The following is a 24949-nucleotide window of genomic DNA, read 5'->3' on the forward strand; positions in this document are numbered from 1 at the left end:
GGTGCCAAGAGGGACACTTTAAGGGGTCCTTCAAAGAACTCCCATCTGCTAGTTCCTGATCACGTCAACTGTCTGCACTTGTGGGAACCAGCCTTGGTGCCATCCATTCTGGGCCAGTGCCACACAGTGCCCCGCTCACTTGCAGCTGTCCAGCCACACGTCCCCGCCACGCAGCCAGGCACCGTGGTCCTGGTTCTTGTAGGCAGTGAAGTGCTTAATGATGGCCGGCACCCGGGGCTTCAGTGGGTCAGCGTCCTGGTGGGGGCTGTACCTGAAACACGAGGGGAGGAAACAATGGGTGCTGGGGCCCATGATGGGTGTCAGGACCCCTGTGCTGGCTCCTTCTGAGCTCAGCTCTGTGGGGACGCTGCTCACTCAAGGCAGCACCATCTAAACAGCAGCTGGCACTGCCGGGCCTGCAATGAATTTGCAGAGGCAGGTGTTTCCAAGGCCACCCTGTGCAGGCCATGAACATGCCTCTTCCCTTGCCTGTTGGCACCAGTGCAGAGCCCCTCTACCCCCACCACAGTGGGATCAGATCAGAGGAAAGCCCTAGCAGCCACCCCGACCCTGACCCCACCCCGGCCCAGAATGAATGCAGTCGACCAGAATTGGCTTTGCTGAGGGGTCTAGACACCGTTAGGAGTTTCCATCTCGCTTTGGCTATTTGAAGTCTGAATCCTAACTCAGACTTTGCTTTGTTGAGATTTTTCACCACGGTAGCCCCAGAAACTGGCCAAGCTCACAGACAGATAGGTGCTTGGTGAACACGTGACTAAAGAGGAAGCAGAGGCTGGGTGGAGGAGGTTCGACCTCCCACAGGAATGTTACCTAGCAGAAATGATGGAGAGGAAAGGCCGCTTATCCTTGGCTGAGGCCTCTGTGGTTTTGACTCCGTTGTCTATAATCATGCCAGCCTGGGGGGAATGACATCCAGGGACAGATTAGCCACTACCGCAGGCCCCAGCATCTTCTCCCACCAACCTCACCTCACCACACGCTATGGAACGTGTCGGCAAAACCTGCTTTGCTCTCAGACAGAACTGAGTGGAAAGCCACAGGGAGGGAGAGGGGAAACTCTGTCTCGTTCTACAGGATGGGAACAGATCTGGAGCCAGGCGTCCTACATGATAGAGAGATGAGGAAACAGTGCTGCAGAAGCTGACTTCTCTGAGGCCACGTGGTGGCCCCACCGGAAGGACCCTGACAGACTTAAGTCTCTCCGTCCTTTCTCCTTTCACCCTCGTACCCAGTGTGGAGGCATTTCTCATTTCCCACATGTGACCTAGCTGCACAACAGAGGCATCACTTAGGTCTCAAGAAGCAAGTCAAGAAGGGACAAAGGCCATGATGCAAAGGGCAGCGACATGCCCTTAGAACCATCTCCTGGTTTTCCTTATCTTAGGGGTCAGACTGAGATTTTCATGAACACTCCAGATAAAAACAGGTGTTCCACCAAGAATGTCTCGGGGGGCGGGGGAAGGTGGGCCCCGGGATGCTGCTGCTCCTTTGGGCTCCAGCCAGATGCCCACTGCACCCGAGTAGGGTCCCTCAGGAGAGTCTCCCAGAGAAGGGCCCTCAGAAGGGTCCCTCAGAGAAGGGCCTGGGCCTGGGAAGGCTACTTCTGGCTCAGCATTAAGAATGCGGTAGTTCTGGCTCTAATCGTCTGCGGGCCCATCCGAGAGGCCAGCAGGGAGACCAGCGTCAGTGTAGCGGGCAGAAGCTCTCAGAGGTGGCTGGAGGGGATGCTGGCAGGAGGGGGCCAGTAGGGCAGCTTGGCCAGAGGGAAAGCTGGTGGGGAGGTAGGGTCTGGGAGGCTGGCAGGGAGGCTAGTGGTGGGAGTCAGTGGGGAAGTTGGTGGGGAGGCCGGTGGAGAGGGTGGTGGGGAGGCAGGCAGGGAGGCCAGTGGTGAAGCTGGTAGGGTGGCCGGTGGGGAGGACGCCCTCTGGGATCTGGACAGACTTACCCTGTAGTTGGAATGTGCGCGGTTGTTGTGGAATGTTCCCAGGGGAATGTGTTCTGAGTAGCCTGGGGAGTAGGTTCCCTGGGAGGGGCCCGTGGGAACATGGTGGAAAATGAACCAAAATCCGGTTTCCTGTTGGGCAGGGCAGAAGAAGGAAGGCCCAGGATTCAGCACCACCCTGGTTCTGGCCATGGTGACCATGCGGCCCATGCTGGTGTGGATCTAAGTTTGTGATCCCAGTCAGCCCTGGCTGCCACTGCCAAATGCACCTCCAACATGGGTCAGTGCTTGAGGGGCCACAGCAGAGAGCCCGAGGCAAATGGAGTCTGCGGGTGAACCTGACAGGGCACTGCACAAGCTACCCTGAACCACTGTGTCAGTGCCACTGCATGCCGAACTCCTCCCGAGGCTCCGTGAGCACCTGCCCTCCATCCTACACACGTGGAAACTGCAGCCCCACAAAGGCACACACGGGGGCAGGGCCAGCAGCAGGCTGCTTCTAGCCACTAACTCTCTTCTCTGACCTAGTGGGATAAGAACGGTACCCATGCCAAGGAACCGATGCAAGAGTAGATGCACTGTCCTGAGGTTAAATCATCTCACTCCATAATGAACTATTTTACCAAGTGTTTAGCCCTCACCAGGCATGGTCACTCGTCTTACGAAGGGCCTGAATTGTCACTGAAAAACACACAAGAGGATGCTGCTTTCCCAGGCTGTTTACATAAGCTGCTGGATCTGGCTTAGAACCCACATGTTTCCAGGGCAGACCCCTCCCCTACCTCCCTGAACTGATTGCTGCTCACCTCAGATCCGGCAGCTGCACAGTTGATGAGATTGTTGTTGGGATTGGCCATCCAGAAGGTGGACACAGCGCTGTGGGGGAAGCAGGTGAACATGCTCACTTGGAGCAGAGACAGGTGGATGTTGTCATGCGAAGGGCCACAGCACTTCTGCTGCATGATGGCCATGGCAGGTATGCTAATACTGGCCTGAAGCTCCAGGCAGCGATTTAAGAAAATGTTGATTTGTACATCTGAAACCCAGTGTTCTAACTAAAGGGTGGCAGCACATAGAATGTTCAGAAATGGAAAAATGGAAGCTGTATGTGGTGAAGTCCAAGCCTGGCTCTGCTTTAGAAGGACCTAGGAGTCAGCCATTTCTCAGACAAGACCCTGGAAGTCAGCCATTCCTCAGGCAAGGCCCAGGAAGTCAGCCATTCCTCAGGCAAGGCCCAGGAAGTTGGCCATTGTAAGGCCCAGGAAGCCAGCCATTTCTCAGGCAAAACCCTGGACTACACAGAAGCCCTGTTTCTGCCATGACTACAAAGGGATCCGTGTGGTTGGGGCCAATGTGGGTGGATATATTGGGTGGTTGGGGCCAGTGTGGGCACACTGCAGGATCTGAGGTGGCAGCTGTTCCTCTTAACCAAGAACACTGTGTGTTATCAAGTGCAGTCCCAGGGTTGAGCAGTATTCTCTGTGCTCAGAAGCCTTAGGTGAAGACGTCAAGTGCTGGCTAAGAGGTGGAGCATCCCGGGGCACATGGGCTGGTAAGAGGAGCACCCCAGGCTGGGGCACATGGGCTGGGAAGCGAGTACCTGGCTCACACCCCCTGGTGCATGGAAACAGTATGGGACTTACTTGCAGTCCTGCCGGGGCTTGGGGACATATCCCGGGTAGGAGTCATCTGTGATTGCCCTGCACATCCTGCTGTCACGGTCAGAGGGGAGTAGGGTTCCAGACTTCACAAGGAGACCAAGGCAGTGGTCGAAAGTGTTGCGCTCCTCCGGCCCATCTTCCGTGAAAAAGCAGTGGCCCAAGGAGTTGTACCCCACAACGTCCTTGATCTGCAGTGTCAAGACAGAAGCTTCTCATTCACTGTCCAATAACTGACGTGCGCATGCATCCACGCAGCAAATATTAAATCATATCCAGCTTAGAGTGGCGGGGAGAGGCCCAGGAGCCCCCCAGGGTGGGAAGAGCCTATCCTTGAGGGAAGTGGGAGGAGGGTTCTGTAAAAGAAGGCTCTGCCCCTCCTCTCTGATGGTCAACTTGTAAAGTGCTCTCTGAGATTGGCTCCCTCTCCAGAGAAGCGGCCTGAGGAACAGGACGCAGGGCACACACCAGCCACTCTAGACTTCAGGACCCATTTGGGCAGGTGCTTGCCTCGCAGCTCTTCACACTCAGCCTTTCTTCCCAGTTCAGCTAGTCTATCCCTACCTGAGATTCAGCCTGCCTTCGGACCAGGGAGAAGACATCCATGATGCTATTGAGCAGTTTCTTCTAAATGAGAACTATATCTTTGTCAGCTAAAAGCCATTGTCCCAAACACAACCAGCCATTGGCAAACCTTTCAAACATCTGGCCTGAAAGTATATAGAGGAGTTAAGGTTTAGGTCATTTGGAGAAGGATCAGTTTAGTGTAAAAATTATCTGTGAAGAATCAAGGTGAGCCTCTGGCACATACTCCGGGTTGCTGGAGCAGGCATTTATTTCTGCAGGGTCTGCTCTAAAGGAAGTCTTGCCATAGCACAGGAAAGGGGTCACAGCCATCTCTATCTCAAGCCTGGTAGGTGCCATGACCCACCAACTCAGCACAACACCTTGTCTACGCTTGCAAATCTACCATGTGGTGCAGACAGAGAACCTCCCTGCATCTCGAATTGTTCCAATGAGCAATCTTAGCTGAGGAGTTACTTTCCTACCTGTGTAGCTTGGGTACTTGGGGAGGGCCCACATCTACCGTCTGCCAGTTTGCATGGTGACCTGCATTCCTTGATAGCTTTTACAGCTGAGCTGAGGATGGTTCAATCCTTGGCCCTGGCCTGTGTCTAGATAAGACAGTCTTCCAGCAGGTACTCACCAACAGGCCATTAGAGCCGTGGACAGTGACACAGCGGGAAAACGTGTGGTGGATGGAGAGGTCCTTGATGTATGTGGGTGGGTGGTAGCCTCCTTTCTCATCCACGTCTCCAGCCAGGTGGAAGTGAATTGGGTACTGGCCCACCAGCTGCTGCCCCATGTGCTTGAGCTCCACGCCCTCCAGATGTGCTGCCTTAAAGCCCAGTGCGAACTGGGGGAGGAAAGTCAGAGTCAGGGGGACCACAGGGTGCCTCCTAGCCCCCAGAGGGCACCCGCTTTCCAGAAGTAGGACCATGCGGGCACTTCCTAGCCCCCAGAGGGCACCCATGTTCCAGAAGTGCAGAAATGTTGTCCTCATGGTGCATTATCACTCCCACCCAGGTTCTCTTTACATTTAAGATGTTCTGTGCACCTAGTTCGGAGGCCTGACCCTTGTTGCACCGAGGGAGACAGGCAAGGCCTACTCCTGGGAAGGAATCTCTGCCCACAAGCTGCCGCCTTGGGAATTCTCTTGGTTGGGGTGACAGCCTCAGCTAGGCAGTCCCATACCTTGATGTGACCTCCGAAGGTATCGAAGTCAAAGAAGTTGCAGACGTGGTTGTTGTAGGGGTAGCACTTGTCTTCCACCTCCCCCATCACCACGATGTTCCGGCTTAGGAGCCCCACCTCGGCCCGCATGTCTATGCCATCTATCTCTTCCCCAATGTGCAGGTACAGCGGTTTCCCTAGGTCGAGAGGAGGCAGGTGGTAAATGCCTGGACTGCAGGGCCAATCTATCCTGGGTCCTTCCAGGTACACCATAGCCAGGCCATATTCATTGCCAGGCCTTATGCCTAGGACTCTGCTGGTTCCCTTCAATAGAAGAATGAGGCCCAGGAAGGCAAAGTCACCTGCCCGTCACATCCCATTTCAGAATCAGATAATGGTCTCCTAACATTTGTCTCCGCTTTGGTTCCCATGTTTTAGCTGGCTGCAGGGCAGCCTAGAGGAGCTACAGTTCCCACCCTCCCTTCAGTTAGCATGGTCATAGGATGTGAGCAGAAGTGCTAAGCAACTTTGGGGCTGTTTTCTCCTTAGAGGCTGGAAAGAACATGGGTCATGGAGGACTATCACCCAAGCAGATGAGATGCAAGCCCTAGAGAGAGCAGAGCTAGAGAGAAAGAGGAACTGGTCTCTGTTGGCTCCACAGGTCCTTTATCCCAGACCACCTTCCAACAAAGGACACAGGCTAAATCAAGTCCTGTTTTTAAAGCCCCTCCTCCAGAGCAGGACACAACTGTATTCTCTCCACCACCTCAGGTAGGATGTGTATCTATAGACTTTGCCATAGAAAGAGCCAGGTTAGAACTCCTGTGTCTATCACAGTGACCCACCTTGGGTACCTGCATGGGACCTTGTGGAACAGAGGGGAAGGGGCTTGTACCCACTCTGTACTGACCTTGTTCCTTTCTCCCTCCTGCCTTGAGGAGAGACACTGTCCCTGTGCTGTGGAGCCCAATCCACCCTTTCCCACATTGTTAGGGCCCCTGGCTCCTGCAGCTCACCACTCCCAATAGCTCAACTTCATCCCTCATGTGGGCTTCCTATGTTCTGCTCTGAAACCTCTCTAGGCCTTTCCATCTTGGAAAACAGCAAGCAAAACCCCTGCCAAACCCTCCAGTTTTTTTTCAGCCTTTTCTTGATGTGTTCAGGTGCCCAGAACCTGCACTCTTCACCTCCTGCCTGCTTTCTCCCTCCACCACCTTCCCCAAACTCTTCTCTAACTCTTGCCAAATGCAGTTAGTGCTGCTCCTCCATCTTTCCCTTCCAACTCCTCTTCCTCCATCTTTCTCCTTCCATCTCTTCCTCCTCCGTCTTTCGCCTTTCATCTCCTCCTCCTCCTCTTCCTTCTGCACCTTTTCCCTTCCTCCTCCTCTTCATCCATCTGCACAGAAAAAGCACCCCAAAAAGATGCAGGGTGTCAAGAGTACAGGCCTTGGAATAGCCTTTAGTTTGCAGCCTCACAATTCTGCCACCACAATCTGATTCTTTCGTGGAATAATAAAGTCTTAGTTTGGCTCTGAATTTGCTCATTGCTAGTATTGCTGACATGGCTTCCAGACCTAATCTACTGCATCTGAGAATGGAATTACAAGGGCAGCAATCTCCTGTGTGGATTCTCAGCCTGACCATACCACCTACACCACTCAGCTTTGTGACCTTGAGCCATGGGACGCTTGCCTCAGCCCCAAGACACCACTGGTGCCCACATGTGAAGGCTCAGTTTATAATTAAGTTGAGAAACATCTACCAAAACGACCTTCCTCTGCTTTCTCATCCACAGGAAGAACTGACCCCTGCCTGCCCCTTTACCTGGCACACATCCTGTGAGCCTGAAATGTTGCTAAAGATATTTATGGCTATGGAATCCTGCAGACTCAGTGAGATGGTGGTTTCTCTGAAGACAAAACATCTCCTTGAGCGTTAGTATTAGTTTCCTATTGGTGTTATGACAACCATAAGTTTGCTGGCTTAAAGCAACCAAATTTATTCGCTCAGGCTCTGCCTGCCTAGTCTCCTATCCTTCCCTCTTCCCTTACCCATGAGTCAGATCTGTATGATAGTCTGTGGCTCCCTGCACCTATGCCTGCTCCTCTTCCCTTGATTTTCCACACATAACACACTTCCTCCCTGGGAAACCTCTTGTATCTCTAATTCTGTCTGGAAACATCTTCCGTCTCTGTTTTTTCCTTGTCAGTGAAAGATCTTGGGGATTATTCTGGAGGCCAAGAATTTTACAACTTTGCTTTTCTGTCCCAGTCTCCCAGGCCAAGATGCCTCTGCAGTAACTGGGCCAGGGACAATCATCCCTTCTTCTCACAAGGTGGGACATCTTTTCTTGAGGACTTCCAGGATCCTGGTCTTCCCAGTGTCTCGCCTCGAGCCGTTCTGGACTCAGAGCTTATTGTCTTTACTAGTGGACACTCCAAGGGGCAGATTCACTGGCAATGCCCAGAGAAGCTCCCAAAGGCTTTCTCAGCCAGGCAAGGCTGCCTTGGAGTGTTCTGGGATGAATCGAGAAACTGACTGCCAGTGCCCCACACAAGCGCAGAGCTGTCAATGAGTGGGCCAGAGAAGAGAGGGGGAACTGTAGGGGTTATGTCCTGAGAGGCACAGCCCAGAGCATGCTTCCAGAGGGAGGGACAAACCGCACGAGTCACAGCTCAGCCTGTAAGCCAGCAATGTGGGAAAGGAGGTCCGTGGCCTGAGGGACAAGACAGTAAAATCCCAACTCTTCTCTATGGGCTCCCCTCCTATCTCACCACACATTCCCTCTGTTCCAATCAAACCAGACCCCCTTCCAGCCCAAGCACATCTTCACTACTGGACATCTCAGACCTCCAACCACCTGGCTCTGTCTATGTGAGATGGCTCCCTACTCCATTTGTCCTCCAAGATCCAGCTACAGTATCCTCAGAAAGTCTGTCCCGACCACACTCAGCACTGGCTTTTCCTCCTCATGTTCCATGGTGCTCTCTTGGACACACATCCCTGCTCTCTCAGCATTCCTCACAGTGCCCGTGCCCAGTGTTCTCAGTGCTCCTCTCTGTCAGCACCCTATTAAAATATGCTGCTCAGGGAAAATGCCAGCCAGAGGCCTCTGCTCCTGTGAGGACCAGAGGGCCGGCCTCCAGGCTCTAGTGTTGAACATGGCTGGAGGGGTAGGAGAGTGAGATGGGAGGGTCAGCTCTAGAACCAGGTGGTTTAAGCTCTCAGATCTCCAGTTCTCCATCTATAAAATTGAGGTAAGAATAGCACATGCCTTAAAAGTTATCTATGATTGTTAATATGCTTAAAGCAGCTCCTGGCCCACATAGGAGGCCAGCATGACCGAAGCGACATGTGCCACGGTCCCTGGCCTGGTCCTCAGGCCAGTGCTGGAGCCAGGCTTTCTAAGCAGTGTCAGGCTACAGCCACAAGATTTGGCAGGCAGGGGGAGGGGGAAGTCAGGGGGAAAAAGGAGGGAGGAGGTAACAAGATGAACAAGAAATGTACTCACTGCCGTACATATGAAACTGTAACCCCTCTGTACTTCACTTTGACAATAAAGGGGGAAAAAAGAGTTGGCAGGCAGCAGGCTGTGCTTTGTCCCATGGGGGAAGCAACGCACCAGAGTGACTTCCAGGCAGAGGGAGGGGCTGTATTTATCAGAATCCCATGAGTAAGGAAGCTGAGTTGTGCCGAGAGCTGCCCTGGCTACTCTGTCCCAGCCCCCTCCCTGTGGTGGAACTCCCTATCAGAACCTGTACAGGGCTGCTGCTGTCAGAGCCGAGGGCTGCTATCTGTCCTTGCTACATCCTGACGCCACTCCAAGACCACAAGTCCAGGGAAGCCATGCGCTTGACCCCAGTACCTCATCGTATCTGCGATATTCTCCCACCCTCTCTTCCTTCGCCCAGTGCTGATACAAGAAGGTTGACCAGAAAAAGCAGATGTGGTTAAGTCAGAATCATCCCCCAAAGTCCAGAGCCATGAGCATGGTGCACAACAGGAAGGGACCTATGCCACAGAGGGGCTCTGTATGGCCGACCCATCCAGGGCTCCAAACACTTCTTGTCCTGGTGTCTACCCTCAGGAGCCTCCAGTGCAGCTCCCAAGTCTTGTCTGCAGGTCAGGCATGAAAACAGGCACCGCAAGTTATAAGACAGAGAACATCAGGACCTCCTCCAAAGAGAGAAGTAGATGCACATATTCATAGCTCGGGCCCAGCCTAGCAGGACCCAGTGGGTCTGGGGAAGGCAGGGAGATTCAGACAGGAGGGTCTGAAGAAGCAAACTCAAGCCACACAATTCACGAGGGCCCCTCAGCGCATCCGCCTAGAAGATGCTTGGAATGGGGATCTTGGAGGGGACAACACACACACACACACACACACACACACACACACACACACACACACACACACGGGGGTGTAGAGCCAGGTAGCTCTGAGGTTGAACCCTGTATTGACTTGCTTGGTCTACACCGGCACCACCCACCAGGACTTCCTGTGGCTCTGGAAATGCTCTACACCTTGCTGTCCAACATGGCCCACTAGCACACTTTGAAACCTGGAAACTAGGATACTTGAAACCTGACTGCTGGTCACAAAGAAGCAGAAGTTTGCATTTTACTTTACGCTAAGGGAATGGAAGTTGCCACTCTGGAAAGCAGGCAGCTGGATACTTAATTTGTACAAACCTCAGTTTCCTCCGCTGTATCCTGCAGAATGCAGGGTGCCGCAGTAAGAGGCTGCCACAAACAGTGAACAAGACAGCTATGTCAATACGCACACCACTGCGGGCAGCTTCATGCGAGGCCTACTTACCGGGAGTGGCATTCGAAGGTGTGGTGTGTTTACAAGCCACGTGGGGAGGTGGCAGTAAAAACTGAAGAAAGGACTGAGAAAACTGCCACAGATGCTCTGGGAGGTGCGGTTGGCAAAACTTTGAAATATGTTTTTAGATGATTCACACATTTTCATTACTTTGTTACCCCCATCTGTTTCCCATCAGAAAGCCCTTAAAATGCAGGAAGGGCAGTATCTTGGGATTTGAGAGCTATGTGTATGAGTGCGGTTCATCTCTCTAGCCAGCCTGGACAGTGGCTGGGAAGAGGGCACAGGCATGACAGAAGAGAAGCAGGTAGAGCCCTGACTCTATGCCAGTGGGGATATGTGAGCGGAAGTGTGAGTAGGAGCAATGGCAGAACAGACAGACCAGCAGGTGTTGGGACATGCGTGAGTAGAGATATGTGTGCTTAACTGTGAGTAGGAGGAATGACAGGACAGACAGACCTGCAGGTGTTGGGACATGCATGCACATTCATACACACTACCTGGGGCTTTTGTAATACTGTTCGCTAGTAGGGCCTGTGTTCCTGGGGACCCTAAAGCTTCAGAGCAACGAGGATGATCTCCTCCTCCTCCTCCTCCTCCTCCTCCTCCTCCTCCTCCTCCTCCTCCTCCTCCTCCTCCTCCTCCTCCTCCTCCTCCTCATTCTTTTTGTCAGTCCTGGAGCTTGAATTCTGGGCCTGGGCACTTGAGCTCTTCAGCTCAAGGCTAGTACTCTATCACTTTGAGCCACAGTGGCACTCCTGGTTTTTCTGGTGGTTCATTGGAGATAAGGGTCTCATGGACTTTCCTGCCCAGGCTGGCCTTGAACCATAATCCTCAGATCTCAGCCTCCTGAGTAGCTAGGATTATAGGTGTGAGCCACTGGCACCCAGTATTGGGCCTCTCTTTTAAGAGAAGAGATAGCCTAGACGTGGGGTTGGTGGAGAATCATACACAGGCCAAGCCATGGGAGTGTGGAAGGTTCCCAGTATCTTCCAACAGCCCTGAAACAGTCCCCTCACTCTTAGTCCAGCCCCAAGGGGCCTCAAGGGGCAGCATCCACTGGTGACCGCTCTGTAGAGTGAGGCAGGCATGCTCTGACAACCACGGTCCCTGGATCCCAGTGTCCCCTTTAGTACCCACAGTAACCTCGCCAGGACGTGCATGAAGTGGGAGCTCTGATTCATGCCTTTGGTGCAGATGAAGGCTGGATTGCACAGGTTCTGAACACATCTGCTGGTGACCCTTCTTCCACCTCCACACATGCAGGGCCCTAAGGCCCCTTCTAGAACACAGCTGTGCAGTGTGGAATGATATCTGTGTCCCTGTGGGGAGAGCAGGGCACCTGCCCAGCCTGGGGCAAGGAAGGGTGTGACATACCCACCCATACAATGGGCATCCACCCCTCCAGGCCAGCTCTGCCTGCATGTCTCCAAAGAGCAGAGATGATAAACTAAAATATACCAAGTCCATCTTCAATGTTTCCATCCTTAAGCTCCATTGCTAATTTTTTTTTTTTTTTTGCCAGTCCTGGGTCTTGAACTCAGGGCCTGAACACTGTCCCTGGCTTCCTTTTGCTCAAGGCTAGCACTCTGCCACTTGAGCCACAGCGCCACTTCTGGCCATTTTCTATATATGTGGTGCTGGGGAATCGAACCCAGGGCTTCATGTATACAAAGCAAGCTCTCTTGCCACTGGGCCATATTCCCAGCCCCTCCATTGCTAAATTTTTATACCTAATATTAATTGTAGCTAAACCAGGCTTGATGGCACATGCCTATAATCCCAGAACTCAGAAACCAAGGTAAAGTGTGAGTTTGAAGCCAGCTACGAAGTGAATCTGAGCAACAGAGTGAGATGCTGTCTAAAAAACAAAAGCAGTAAAACAAGGATCTCAGCTAGCACTTATTGAGTTCTCACTGCACCTTAAAATATCTCCCACAATAAACTCCTTCCATTTTCACGGCAATTCCTTGGAGTTGTGTGATGCCTGTCTCTGTTTTTCAGATGAGGAAACTAAGGAAGAGAGAGGCTGTGTAACTGTTCAAGGCCTCCAACTACCAACCAGCATTCCCAGAATTTGAATCCCGGTCCTTGTTTTCAGATTCTATGCTCGTTCTGCTATTATGCATTTACCAAGCAAAACCTACACTGCCTTATTCCAAACTTCTGTATAGAATGTGCTCCTCACCACCCAGGATTAGGAGTCAAACTTTGAAGCTGAGCAACTTGCCAAGTTCCTATCTCTGTGCCAGCTGTCAGATAACTTTGACAGCCCACTGGAGCTACTCTGCTAATCTCAGATTTATTTTTACTTATTTTGAATTTATTCTTCTATTTAGATCTGTGTTTGCACCCTTTTTTCATGTGAGTGTTTGATTCATGTAGACAGACTTGTGAAAAGACAAGAATGTAAGAGTTCTAACAGTATCACTTAAAAAGTAGGGCTCTCACCTTGTTGAGGAACAAAAGTCTATTCTCCTTAGCTTCACCCCATGTCACATACAGTTGCCCATCTCTCTAGATACCTGCTAAGTTACTCTTTTTCTGGAAATGTTAAGTCTTCCTGTCACCGAGTTCTAGGATCAGTTTCCTGGGACCCCGTCTTTCTGTCACAGAGTTCTAAGATCGGTTTCCTAGGACCCCAACTGGGTGTTTGTGGGTTGCTTCAGTGATGTGACATCCAGAACCAGGTTCCCCTATTTTAAGGGGACTGAACTCCTTCACTGCTTCTCATCTTTTAAAGAACATTCTTCCTCAAACACACCCCAATCAGCCAAAACGATGGTGTCCAGTGGGGGCTCTTGCAGATGTATTTCCAGTTAGGTAAAAGGAGCTGTGCCTCGATGTCATGAAGCCCCTCCTCCCTCTGCTCCCAGCCACGAGCAGTGAGCAGTTTTCTCCACTTTTGCCTCCCCACAGGCTGAGAAGCAACAGCTATCGTTGACCATGATGGATCCTCCCAAACTATGGGCCAGAATGAAACTTTTCTGTTTATTTTTTTTCAGGTATCTGTTGCAGCAATAGGAAGCTGATTAGCTTACCTGATATATGAAATGTAAGAAAGAAATGCATGAACATGTAAGAAATAAATGTTCACCATGAAATGCTTACTACGGTTGTAGCTGATGGACAGATTTGTTGTGTCTTAATTTTACTTTAGGCTTAACAGTGTTCCGATCCCGGCCCAGGGAGGGGAGGAAGGCCTACCTGCCACTTTGACCTGGTTGGCAGTGCAGGCTTTGCAAGGGAGCACCTGGAACTCCTCCGCCTGGTACATGGAGTAGTCTGTGCTGGCAACAACCAGTGTGTCTCCTGGCTTCCACGTCTGCACATCATCCTCCAGACTCAAGATGGTGCTGTTCACGTTGGTGTCGATGATGACCGTGAGTTTGGGCCTCACTGTAACCCAAAGCAGGAAGGACTGAGGCATAGCACTTGCTCCTACACACTGGGAAAGACTGAGGCACAGCACCTGCTCCCTGCACACTGGGAAGGACTGAGGCATAGCACCTGCTTTCTGCACACTGGGAAGGACTGAGGCACAGCACCTGCTTTCTGCACACTGGGAAGGACTGAGGCACAGCACATGCTCAACCCCCCCACCCCACACTACTTCCGGATGCCCACCACTTCCCTTCCCCTTGCTAAATACGTAAATGCTAGGTTTGCCTGTCCAAAACCCAAATCACCAGGCTCACCCCATTCCAGTTTCGGTACATTCAAGTCTTTGAAGACAACCAAGTCCCAACCCCAAAAGATCCATTCATTAGCTCTGGGCAGGGGAATTTTCCACTAACTTCTTAGCCGGAGTTAAATGTGGCTGCCTCACCACACCCACTTTGCTCAAGATGTAAAACAAATATAGCTCCTCTCAACTATTATGTGAAGGAGCCATCAGCTTCTCCCTGCAGAAGACCCATCCCTAATGAATGCTTTTTGGAGATGGCCAAGTGCCTCCAAGAACAGTCAGCCATCGCCAGCCTCCTAACGAGCGCCTTGGGAACTGGCGCTAAGATAATAGCACCCCAGAGCCTCTGCAGGAAGGGTTGGGGAGGTCAGCCCTGTCTTTCTGCACCCAGCTACTCCTGGACCAGGCCCTGCCCTTTCCAGAAAGTTCCAGAAAGGCTGAAGGGCAAGGCGGGGCTCTGCTGTGTTGCCAGCTGTGGGGACCCTCCTTGTGCTTAGTGCTGCATGCGATGGGAAGAGCTAGGCGCTGTAACACCTAGAGCAGATGGACCAGCCGTCCAAGTTCAGAGAGAAGCTCGGCTGCCAGCTCCAGGAGCCACACTGCAGCTCAGTGCCCAGGAAAGAACCATGCTTACCAGGCTTCCCACACAGGAACCGCACACGGTAGCTCTGGCAGGCGTGGCCGCGGTCATAGCAGGCAAACCTATAATCCTGGCCCTTCTTGTAGACAACTTCAGTGCTGAGGTCAACGCCATCCACTGTTGTGGCCTGCAAATGGCACAGAAATTACAGAGAAACCTTTAAAAAATAAAAAAAGGAAGGAAGGTGATGGTTAATCTTCTCAAAATATACTTGGAAACTTAAAAATTGCCCTTGCTGTGAAAATGTGTACAACGGCCAGAGATTATCCTAACAACTGTCCACAGGAGGTTTATTATAAGAAAGACAGGAGGAAGTCTTGGAATGGACAAGTGCTCAAATCCCACAGTAGTGGGTCCCCAAGCCAAAGACATGACACACTTTTGTAGGGACTGAGCCAGCTGCTCCTTAAAGCCACACCACACCACATCACCACACAGAGGGTCTGGAATTCGTTTGCAGAGGCCTCACTGTGTTCAGTCCACTGGTGTCCAGACAGGCATCTCTACTACATGAGGAGTCCTATAAAAATACTTGTGCCGGGGTTCCATGCTCAGAAGTTCAGAGTCAATTATGTCTAGGATTCAGCCTGGGCCTCTGGGCTGTTAAAAGCCACCCAGGACATCCTAACAGGTGGTAAAATTTAAGAACCACCATTGTAGGGACAGGACTAAATGTTAACAGAAGTCTCAGTCATCTTCACAGCAAAACTATGAAGTTGCAGTTCGTTTGGAAAGGGAGAAAAATGGCTACCCAGAAGTGTTGAATAACTTGCCAGGGAAAGGCAGTAGGTGAAAGAACCCAAGTGTGAACCCAGACGTATACAGCTGGGGCTCCCAGCCCCTCCCACTCCCGCCCTCCCTGCTCCCACCTGGTATGCTTTGCTCAGTTCTGACCCCTCCCATTGCATCCTAGGCTCTGGGGCACAAGGAGAGGTTTCGCCCTTGTCCTGACCTAGCATCCAGCCCAGTGCCAGGCGAGAATGGGGTCTCAGTCTCTGGCGGTTGCTGCACCAGAAGACACGGGGCCAAGTAGAGAATTCAGGGAGTGGGCTTGGATGAGGGCATGATCCCTGCCAGCTGGGGCTCATCCCAAAGCCAGGGTGTGTCTACAGTAAGACAATGCCACTCAGAGACCAGCAATGTAGAGCAAGGGCTGCAGCTGTTGTAGTCTTTGGCACAAAAACCAAAGGGACAAGGCCTGGAGAAATAGGGAAGGAAAATACAGCCAACTTTGTTTTTAAAAGAGAGGTTTTTTGTTTTGTTTTGTTTTGTTTTGTTTTTAGGAAACACTGGAACTCAACAGATCCTTGGTCTTAAAAGAAGAATGACACACCAAGATGCACAATTAAAACCCTTTCTGGTAAGTAGCCTACTAATTTCCACTACCTCGGGTGGCCCCTGTGGCAGCCAGAGGGACAAGGGATGCAAACTCTAACAGGAGACTGTCCAGACTCAAGTGCAAAGCCCTCTGTCTTTCAAGCCAGCTCCTCCTCTGATGAGATCTTGAAGCCAGCCTGTTCCTCAGGGAAAGACCCACAATGCTGAGATCATTGCCAGGGGCACCAGGCCAGTCTTAGAATACAGTGTCCAACAATTCCCAGGGAACGGCTACTTGGTGTTGCTGCTTTCTCTGGTTTCCCTTTCTCTCACCTGAAGAACGACCTCAGTGTTGGAAAGAGGAGTAAAGAGAGCCATGGAGTCACGCCGCACAAGAGACAAGATACTGTGTGATACAATTTGTCATAGCGAGAATCTGGAACCAACCCAGATGCCCCTCAGTAGACGAATGGATCAGGAAAATGTGGTACATATACACAATGGAATTTTATGCCTCTATCAGAAAGAATGACATTGTCCCATTTGTAAGGAAATGGAAAGACTTGGAAAAAATTATACTAAGTGAAGTGAGCCAGACCCAAAGAAACATGGACTCTATGGTCTCCCTTATTGGGAATAATTAGTACAGGTTTAGGCGAGTCATAGCAGAGCATCACAAGGCCCAATAGCTATACCCTTATGAACACATAAGATGATGCTAAGTGAAATGAACTCCATGTTATGGAAACAATTGTTATATCACAGTTGTAACTACTTTCAACATCCTATGTGTATCTGTAGCTTCTATTATTGATGATGTTCTTGTATCACCTTCCTGTGGTTGTACCTACACTATCTCTGTAATCTTATCTGAGTATATTGGAAACCGTGTATACTGGTATTGGAAGTAGGAAATTGAAAGGGAATACCAAATTTGAGAGACACAGGGTAAAAAAAGACAAACAACTACAAAAGCAATACTTGCAAAACTGTTTGGTGTAAGTGAACTGAACACCTCCGGGGCGGGGGGGGGGGGGAGGGAAAGTGGGAGGAGGGAGGGGGGTATGAGGGACAAGGTAACAAACAGTAGAAGAAATGTATCCAATGCCTAACGTATGAAACTGTAACCTCTCTGTACATCAGTTTGATAATAAAAATTTGAAAAAAAGAAAAAAGATACTGTGTGACACACACACACACACACACACACACACACACACACACACACACAGGCTTTCCTAGCAGGTTGTTGTGAGTTTGCTACCTGTATGTCAATGGGACGGTTGCAGATTTTTCCTGGGTGAGCTGCCCGGAGGTCTGAAATTTTCTCCCCACCTTTAGTCTGAGACACTTTATCATGGTCAAACCATTCGGTCCACTCCACATCTAGGCAGAAAGCAAAGACAATTGTCAGACGTAATGCTGCTTGTGAGGCCAGCTCACATCTAATGCAGTCAGGCCCTCATCCCAGCGGAAGCTGAGTGCGGTGTGCCCGTGGCATCATGCGCTGAGCAAGACACTTCTAACATAACAAGATTTTCCAGCTCTCATCTCCCCACCTTGTGAGACCATTCTTATTGACATTCTTGCTTTATGAAGGATATGTGTGTATATATGATTTGATACATTGTTATTGCAAAAGTAAAGGAAGAAAGGAGAGAAAATGCATCATCTGAACATTGATGCGGCCTCTGAAGATTGGGCTGCAGCCTCCACAGTCCTGTGTATGGCTGCTGGAAGGTCAGCCGCAAGTCTCAGTTGTATGCACTTCCTGGTCAATGCCAGTGGCTGGTGTGTAAGAAACAAAACAAAACAACGACACCCGCCCCCGAAGACCCTCCATAGCTAAACTCAAATCCTTGAACCCTTTTTGAGATGAAGCTGAAACTTTAACCAGTGCGAAAAATCCTTTTGGGCAACTTGTCAATGTGATTCATTGAAGACAGCCATGTTTGCACAGTTAAATTATTCTCACTGTGCAAGAGAAAAGAGGAAAAACTCCTGTCCTGCAAAGGTGGTGGTTTTGGGTATTTGCCCCAGCTGTGAGGTGTTGCCAGGTTGTGTCAGACTCCTCACCTTGGACCCACTCGCTGGATGAAGAAACATTAAAGTGTTCACCATGCTCCGTCTGGAACAGTTTGTAAACTCGGGCGGCTGCAGAGCCCCCGTGTCCTGAAAGACAGAACCCAAGATCATAAAGCTGGGATTCTGACCCTGAGAAAATCTCCCACACCCATGGAGCTTGAACCATTTAAGAAAGAACTTTCTCCCCGTAAGCAGGCCATGTCTGCCACCTGAGAGGCAGGCTACTATCCATTCCAAAGCCTTCCAAGTAGTGCAGATTTAGAAGCCCCAGTCCCAAACAATCCCCAGTTTCCTCCCGGGGTTAGAACTACCGTGGCTCCCACAACCCCCGGGGGCTGCTGCTGAGACACAGGCCTTCCACAAGTCTCTAGCACAAACCATCACCCCTGGAGCTCAAACCATCACCCCCTGGAGCTCCCTCACAGCTCAGAGCTCCTGGGAAGGTCAGTGTGATGGTGAGGGGCTTGGCTTCCATCAGCTGTGCCTTTGCCACATTCATGTAATATGGTCAGGAGAACAGCTGGATCCTAACTGGGGGTGGGTGCAGGTGACTGGGGGTGGGGGTGGGTAACCGGGGATCAGCATGGGTAACTGTGCTTAGATAGAAGTGGGTGACAGCCAAGCCCAGAGCCTTCAGAGACATGGCAGAGATCATTACCATGATACTCAATGTGGTCTTCGACTGAGGAAGAGGGGTTTCCTTTTACAGTGATGAAACTCCAAGGGTGTCTGAAAAAAACAATGACAATAAGTCCTTCATTCACAGGAACCTGCATGGGGCAGTGCTGAACCAGAGATGGTGGCCAGGCCTTAAGCTCCCAACTGGAGGAAATCTGTTCACCAAGCAGATCTCTCTTCTTCCAAAACCAAGAGCCTTTCATTACAAGCGCTGATTTGGGGCTCCCTCTCTGTCCAACTGGCTTGCTGCGTCTCATTGTGAGCCTCTCCAACTTCACCATGACAGTGGTGGGGATAAATCACAAATAAACAAACAGGCTGACTGCTGAGCCATAGAGCATGCCAGGAACAACGGACTCCTGAAGCAAGTCTCGGGCCAGTGTGTCTGAGGGAGGAGAGTTACGTCCTCCATGTTCATCTCCCCTACAAGCTGAGCTCAAGGAAAATGTCACAGGCTACAGTGACTGGCTCTAGCCTTGGAGGGGAATGAAAGTCTCCTCTGTGTAATGAGGAAGAAAGGTTTATGGTTTTGGAAAGTTGCACATCCATCTTTCCTGCATTAAAGAGTGCATCACCATGGGGCAGGAAGGCTTTCTTCTCATATTGTCTGCATATCACGCCCGGTACAGTGATCTCTGCCCATCTTTCCAAAACCTTGTATGACAGTGCTCAGGGTTAACTATTTCATGTGAAGTTCACTGTATTAAAGAAGCTGGTCTACTTTTCTCCAGAGAATCAGTCTTTTTGTTGCAGGAGTCCGGGCAAGGACTTAAGAAGGGCTGAACAATCCAGGCAAGGACTTAAGAAGGGCTGAACAAAAGTATCTTTCCTTCTCTTTGGGGGATGAAGAGCTTTTCTGCTTTTCATTTGGATCTCTAGTCTGGAGAGTGAGTCATTATTGAATGGTGTTAAATAATTGAGGTGGAGGGTCTGCTATGCCACTCACTTAAAATCTTTTAGTGGCTCCCCATTGGCTGAGGGGTAAATCCATGCTCCATAGCATGGAGCCAAAAACCACGCCAGGCCGCGGTGTCTCAGCCTTCACCTTCTCACATATGAGCAGCTTCCTGGACCCCCTTCCTCAGAAGAGCCACGCATCCACCCTGCCTCTCAAGCTGATCCTCTCTCCATGGCCCTCCTGCCCCTACCCCAGTAAGTCTGCACCAAGCTCCACATGCTCCATCACCCATTAATCCCCATCTTCTCATATAAACTCTGCATGTCTGGCCTAGCCCAGTGCCTGCCACCAATATGCTCATTAACCATTCCCATACCAATGAACAAAGGAAGAGTCCTAGTCCCGATTTCAGATGGTCTGACCTTGTTCAGAGTGAAGTGTGTCTCCATATAAAGGAGAGGCGAGTGTGTGCTTCCTGCCTGCCTGTCTCCTTACCCGTGTGATGGCCATGCTGAAACATGGCGGCACCCATCCTTCCCTTGGCTCTTGTTGGTAAGGACAGAATAGTTGCTACCATTACTGAGTGCTAACTTATTCTGCGCTAAGTAGGATGACAAACATTTTTCTCACATGGTCACATATATAATCCTCCCAGGAGTCTTTTGCAATAGTTCCTGAGATACTTCACTTTACAGATGCAAACAGAGGAAGAATTACTTGCCTGTGGTCACCACTCAAAGGAGGTACAGCCCAGGCTCGAAATTAGGTGATCAGATGCCAGGCCTTGGACTCTCAGCCATATCACTGCCTCTGTTGCGGCCCTGTGTAGCCAGTCCCCCCTAACTCCTAGCTCTCATCGTAAAGTCATAAACTAGCCCTTTGTTATAACAATGTAGTGTAGGTGTGCTTGGTGTTTGCTAATCAAGTTGCCTTGCAAGGCAGAGATGTTACTGTCATCTTTGGCCACTTGAGTTTCCTGCCTGTTTTCCTTTTGGAAGCAGCAGCTCTGGGGCTGTCAGAGAATGAACCCTGGAGCCTGGCCTCCCCTTCTTACTCCCAGGGAGCCCCTGCTAAGCCAGCTACATTGATTTTCTCTGAGACTAGAAAAGGCTTTATGAAGTGAGAGCTGTCAAAATCTTCAAGCATCTAAGGGATACATGGCCTTGACTTTCCACAGAGCTAAGAGCTGAGTTTACAAGATGAAAAGATGTGGTTACTAGAGGACAAACAGTGGGTGTGCATGCCGGAGTCAGGCAGACACTTTGCATAATCCTTAAAAGACTGTCAGTCCCCAAGGCAAAACATAAGCCATCCGCCAGAGGAAGGGAAATGAGCATTCGCTGCACATCAAGGCACAGTTCTTACACTCGGTGCACAATCCATCGATATTTTCTAAGTGGCTGAGTGAATGGAGTCCATACAAAGATCTTCCACATTTTTAGAGTACAATGTCATGTTAGAAAAGTCAGGTATGCTCCAAGCAAAAGTTCTAACTATGACCAGTGCAGATGGACAATGTGTTTGCCGTCCCCTATGCCATTTAAGATAGACTAGCCTTGAGGACATGAGAAAGGAAAGGTTGATTAGGGGTAGGGCAGGGGATGCTTCTGTGCTCAGAGCTTCTTAAAGGTGGAAGGGATGGGCAATACCTGAATCCCAGGTGTAGGAAGTGTTTGCTGCCCAGTTTGGTCATTGCCTTCCGTGCCAGGTCATCCAGATGTCGAGAGCCTTCATCGTTCACTGCGACAGACAGGATCCTGCCATCAGGCACTGCGTTCAAATAGTGGACCAGGCGTTCACTTTCCTTCTTGGATCTGTAGGTGTCAAATCTGAAAAGGGCAGAGAGACACAGAGACACAGAGAGAGAGGATTTAGATAGCCTTGACAATAGTCTTAAGAAACAGATAAAATTCACTTCTATGTCACAATAATTAGTATGCTATCCTAAGATCCCAAGGGCTCATTGCTGTTTTTTTTTTTTAAACAAGCCTTTTCTTTGGTAAGCAAGTTAAGTTTAAATTCAGGTCATGTCCTTCTTAAGGTTTTTCAGTGGCTTTGACTAAATCCCACTTCCTCACTGTGGCCTTCAAGATCTGGCCCCTGCCCTTCCTGTAACTCCAGCACCACTGCCCAGGGCTCTTCCACCCCTCGCTGCACCCTGTGTCTCTAGTTGCCTTTCATTCCCTGAGGATTCCAGCAACTTTCTCCTCTCTGGCCCGCGGTACCAGAGCTCCTCTGTTTTGAACACTCTTCCTCCAGTACCTCTTCACCATGCAATTCTCAGCCTTCCCTAACCACCCTCTTCTCTGCCATGTCATATCTTTCTCATTTTATTACCAATGATCACAATTGGAATTGTGTGTGTGTGTGTGTGTGTGTGTGTGCACCCATTCCTGTTCCTGTGAAATTCAACTTCATTTGGCAAATGCCTGGGGGAAGAACATGGTTCCCAGGATGGCATTTCCAGCTGTCTTGTGCACTGCTGCCACCCAGCAACCAGAGCAGCAGCGAGGGGAAGCAGGTGCTCAAACTGTGCACAGTCAATGAAGGGGCATGTGTGGCCACGCAGGCCGGCCTTACCGGTCACAGTGGATGACTGAGCCTGACTTTGAGTCAATGACATGAACAATGACGCCACGGTGGCCCCAGCTCCTTTCAAAAAAATAGCCTCCCTCCTCCATGCCTCCCGGACGAAGCGTCTTGTTGAGAAAAGTCCAGGACAGCTTTTTCTGTCCATGCAGCTCAAGGGTGCCTCCTCTTCCGACACCAATGTACTTCAGGCCGTAGTAAGGGTCCGGTTCAGCACCTGCATCGTCAGCCCTGCAAGGATAAAGCCCCCAGGGATGGCTGTCTCCTCACCAGATGCTAAACCTGCAGGGCTCCTTGCTCCCTGGCTGGCAGTGTCAAACCCTAGATGCTGGTGTAAGGCTAGTATAAAAGCTGTAGCCCCACCTGCACACTGGTGGCTAAAGCCTGTAAGCCTAGCCTCTCGAGAGGCTGAGATCTAAGGATTATAATTCCAGGTCAGCCCAGGCAGGACAGCCCATGAGACTCTTATCACCAATTAACCACCAAAAGGCTGGACATAGAACTGTGGCTCAAGTAAGAGCATTAGCCTTGAAGGGAAAAAAAATTCAGGGACAGCACCTAGGCTCTGAGTTCAAAACCCAGTCCCAGCATGTGCGTGCGTGCGTGCACACACACACACACACACGCACGCACGCACGCACGCACGTACACACAGAGCACCAGTAAGAGGGTTTTCCAATCCAGACCAGCAGGTGGCTCACGGGCCAGCAGGTAGCTCATTAGTTCTGTGCTATTGCTTCTGTGGAATTGGTTGGGCTTTCCCTGCCCACTCTGGGGTGATCTTGGCTATCACTGCTTAGAGCTGTCAGTTGCTAAAGAGGGGGCACAGCCAGATGCAAATGCAGCCTAGAATTTCCTGTGTCTTGTCCCTTATAACTTAATAAACTTGCAGAGCCTCCTCAAACTAAGACTTGATTAGAAGGTGGCTAAGAGGCTGGCAGGGGCTCTGCAACTCAAGGATGGTGTGCCCAGCCAGAATAAATAAGGCATCCCATGGACTGCTCTAACTCTCCCAAATCCCCATCATCTTGTTCAGGATTATAATCTAGCCAGACAGACAGAATGGTAAATTCTTGTCTTACTCCCTCTGGCCCCGCTTTCTCCTTTAAAAATCTTCCCTTCCCTCTGATCCAACAGTAAGTAGCAGTTGACCTCTGAGGATGTTCTCACCTTCCATACAACACGATGCTGAAATTGCCCTGGAAAGGGCAGAGGGCACTCCCAGCATGCAGTTCTCCTTCGTTGTCAATCAGGATGTGCCTGGTCCGTAAAACAATGGGCTCCTGGTGGTCTTTAATGACCAGCTTGCCTGAGGAGGGAGACAGGAATGAGGGAAGGTTTGAGAATACAAGTGTTAGGAGCATGTTTACGGGAACCATGGGCAGGCTCCCTAAGTCTGATTTAGACAGCAAGAAGGCACATCTTGTTTCTCTGTCCTCTGCTTTGCAAGGTGTAGGCCGTGACCATTGGGTATACTGCCACAATACTAATGGCATTCAATGACAAAGCATCCCAAGGCAAGAGAAGCAGGACTTCTAAGACCACCAATAGGAGCTTCCTCTATAAATGCTACTTTTCTAAGACAAGATCTTCATCCATTCCTAAGTGCCCTGAGTTGATGGTTATCTTAAAAAAAAAAAAAACCAAATAAACGAAAACCCAGTCTGTCTGACCTGAATCCAAAGCACGAGAGATCTTTGCTCTGCCCACCTTCAGTGATAGTGATTTGCATCCACTGCAGGTTCTGGGATGGCAAAGGGAGACATGGCTTACCTCCATTTGAGATGCTGATGGAGTGGACTGTGGCAGAAGAGGTGAGTAGCAGCATCTTTCCCCACCCGATATAAACATGAAGGTCCGGGTCATGGCCGGGGTTCCAGGGCTGCAGCTCAGGGCTCTGGTCAGGACACTCAGTGGCCACTGTCGAAGACAACGAGAGGCCGCTGCTGCCCTCCGCCAGCACTAGCAAGCCAGGGGCAGTGCCAGGAATGGCAGGTGTGTGTGCAGGCATCTTTACAGCACTGTCTATTCTCTACCAGAGCTAACAGCATCATGGCGGAGGTCACCAAGCGAGCAGGACCCCCGGGGTCCCGAATGTGTCTTGACCACATGTCCCTGCCACACTGTATGTCTTTGAACAGGCTACTTCTCTTTTCTGGGTCTAGTTCCCCCCTTTAGAAGACAAAGGGCCTTTAGAAGACAAAGCTGGAGGACCAGGCAGGATCTCCCAAGATCAAAGTGAGGTAACAGTTTGCCCAGATTACATGGATCCCACACCATTCTGTCCTCCGGAAAGCAGTGTTGGAGCCTTAACACAACTTTCTCCTTTTGCATGAAAATGTGGCCTTTGGTTCATTTTCTACCACTGTTTCCCTGGAAACCTGAGAAAGATGGAATTGTAGAAACTTTGTTACCAGGCAACATGGCTTATAACAAGTGACTCCTGGTAGCAAATGGCATGAAAACGGGAAGAGCTAAAAATACCTTATATTTTTTATGCCCGATGGAGATGTTGTGCTGCAGGCTTCCCTAAGTGTATAACTCTTGCCACAGGATGTGTGCCCGGCAGGTACCCAAGTGGTGTGTGGAGTGACTATAAGAGACCCTAGCTGTTGTGGGGCATGTGCAGGGGAGTGTCCATGCTTGGTTCATTGCTATTCTTGTTTCCTCTCCTGAGCTGTCACTGGTGGAGCCAAGGAAGACAGCATCTAGGTGACTCCAAGGGGAGTCTCCCAAGGACACTCTTAAGGGAGCTTGGGCTTGGCATTAGCCCTGTGTCTGCAGACTGACTTGTCCTGTCTCTCCAGCCCAGACCCCATGGCTATGATACAGCAGTTACAGGTCAGGCCTGAGCCCTTTGGGAGCCAGCAC

At 50.6% G+C, this 24949-nt stretch overlaps 1 protein-coding gene across 1 annotated transcript in view; it reads right to left on the bottom strand.

Moving 5' to 3' along the window:
- LOC125368046 (cell migration inducing hyaluronidase 1) overlaps positions 1-24949 on the bottom strand; it is a 108336-nt gene that overhangs the window by 17540 nt on the left and 65847 nt on the right. The window contains exons 3-18 of the mRNA XM_048368885.1: positions 23852-23998; positions 23249-23387; positions 22070-22309; positions 21139-21318; positions 18572-18642; positions 17905-18000; positions 17093-17214; positions 14506-14638; positions 13391-13582; positions 5377-5552; positions 4829-5038; positions 3607-3812; positions 2770-2839; positions 1967-2095; positions 832-917; positions 140-271 (exon numbers count right to left, since the gene is read on the bottom strand). Coding sequence (XP_048224842.1) covers positions 140-271; positions 832-917; positions 1967-2095; positions 2770-2839; positions 3607-3812; positions 4829-5038; positions 5377-5552; positions 13391-13582; positions 14506-14638; positions 17093-17214; positions 17905-18000; positions 18572-18642; positions 21139-21318; positions 22070-22309; positions 23249-23387; positions 23852-23998 — 2329 coding nt within the window. The remainder of the gene's footprint in view (positions 1-139; positions 272-831; positions 918-1966; positions 2096-2769; positions 2840-3606; positions 3813-4828; positions 5039-5376; positions 5553-13390; positions 13583-14505; positions 14639-17092; positions 17215-17904; positions 18001-18571; positions 18643-21138; positions 21319-22069; positions 22310-23248; positions 23388-23851; positions 23999-24949) is intronic.

This window comes from Perognathus longimembris, chromosome 20 (assembly GCF_023159225.1).
Source record: "Perognathus longimembris pacificus isolate PPM17 chromosome 20, ASM2315922v1, whole genome shotgun sequence".
NCBI classification, from domain to species: domain Eukaryota; kingdom Metazoa; phylum Chordata; class Mammalia; order Rodentia; family Heteromyidae; genus Perognathus; species Perognathus longimembris.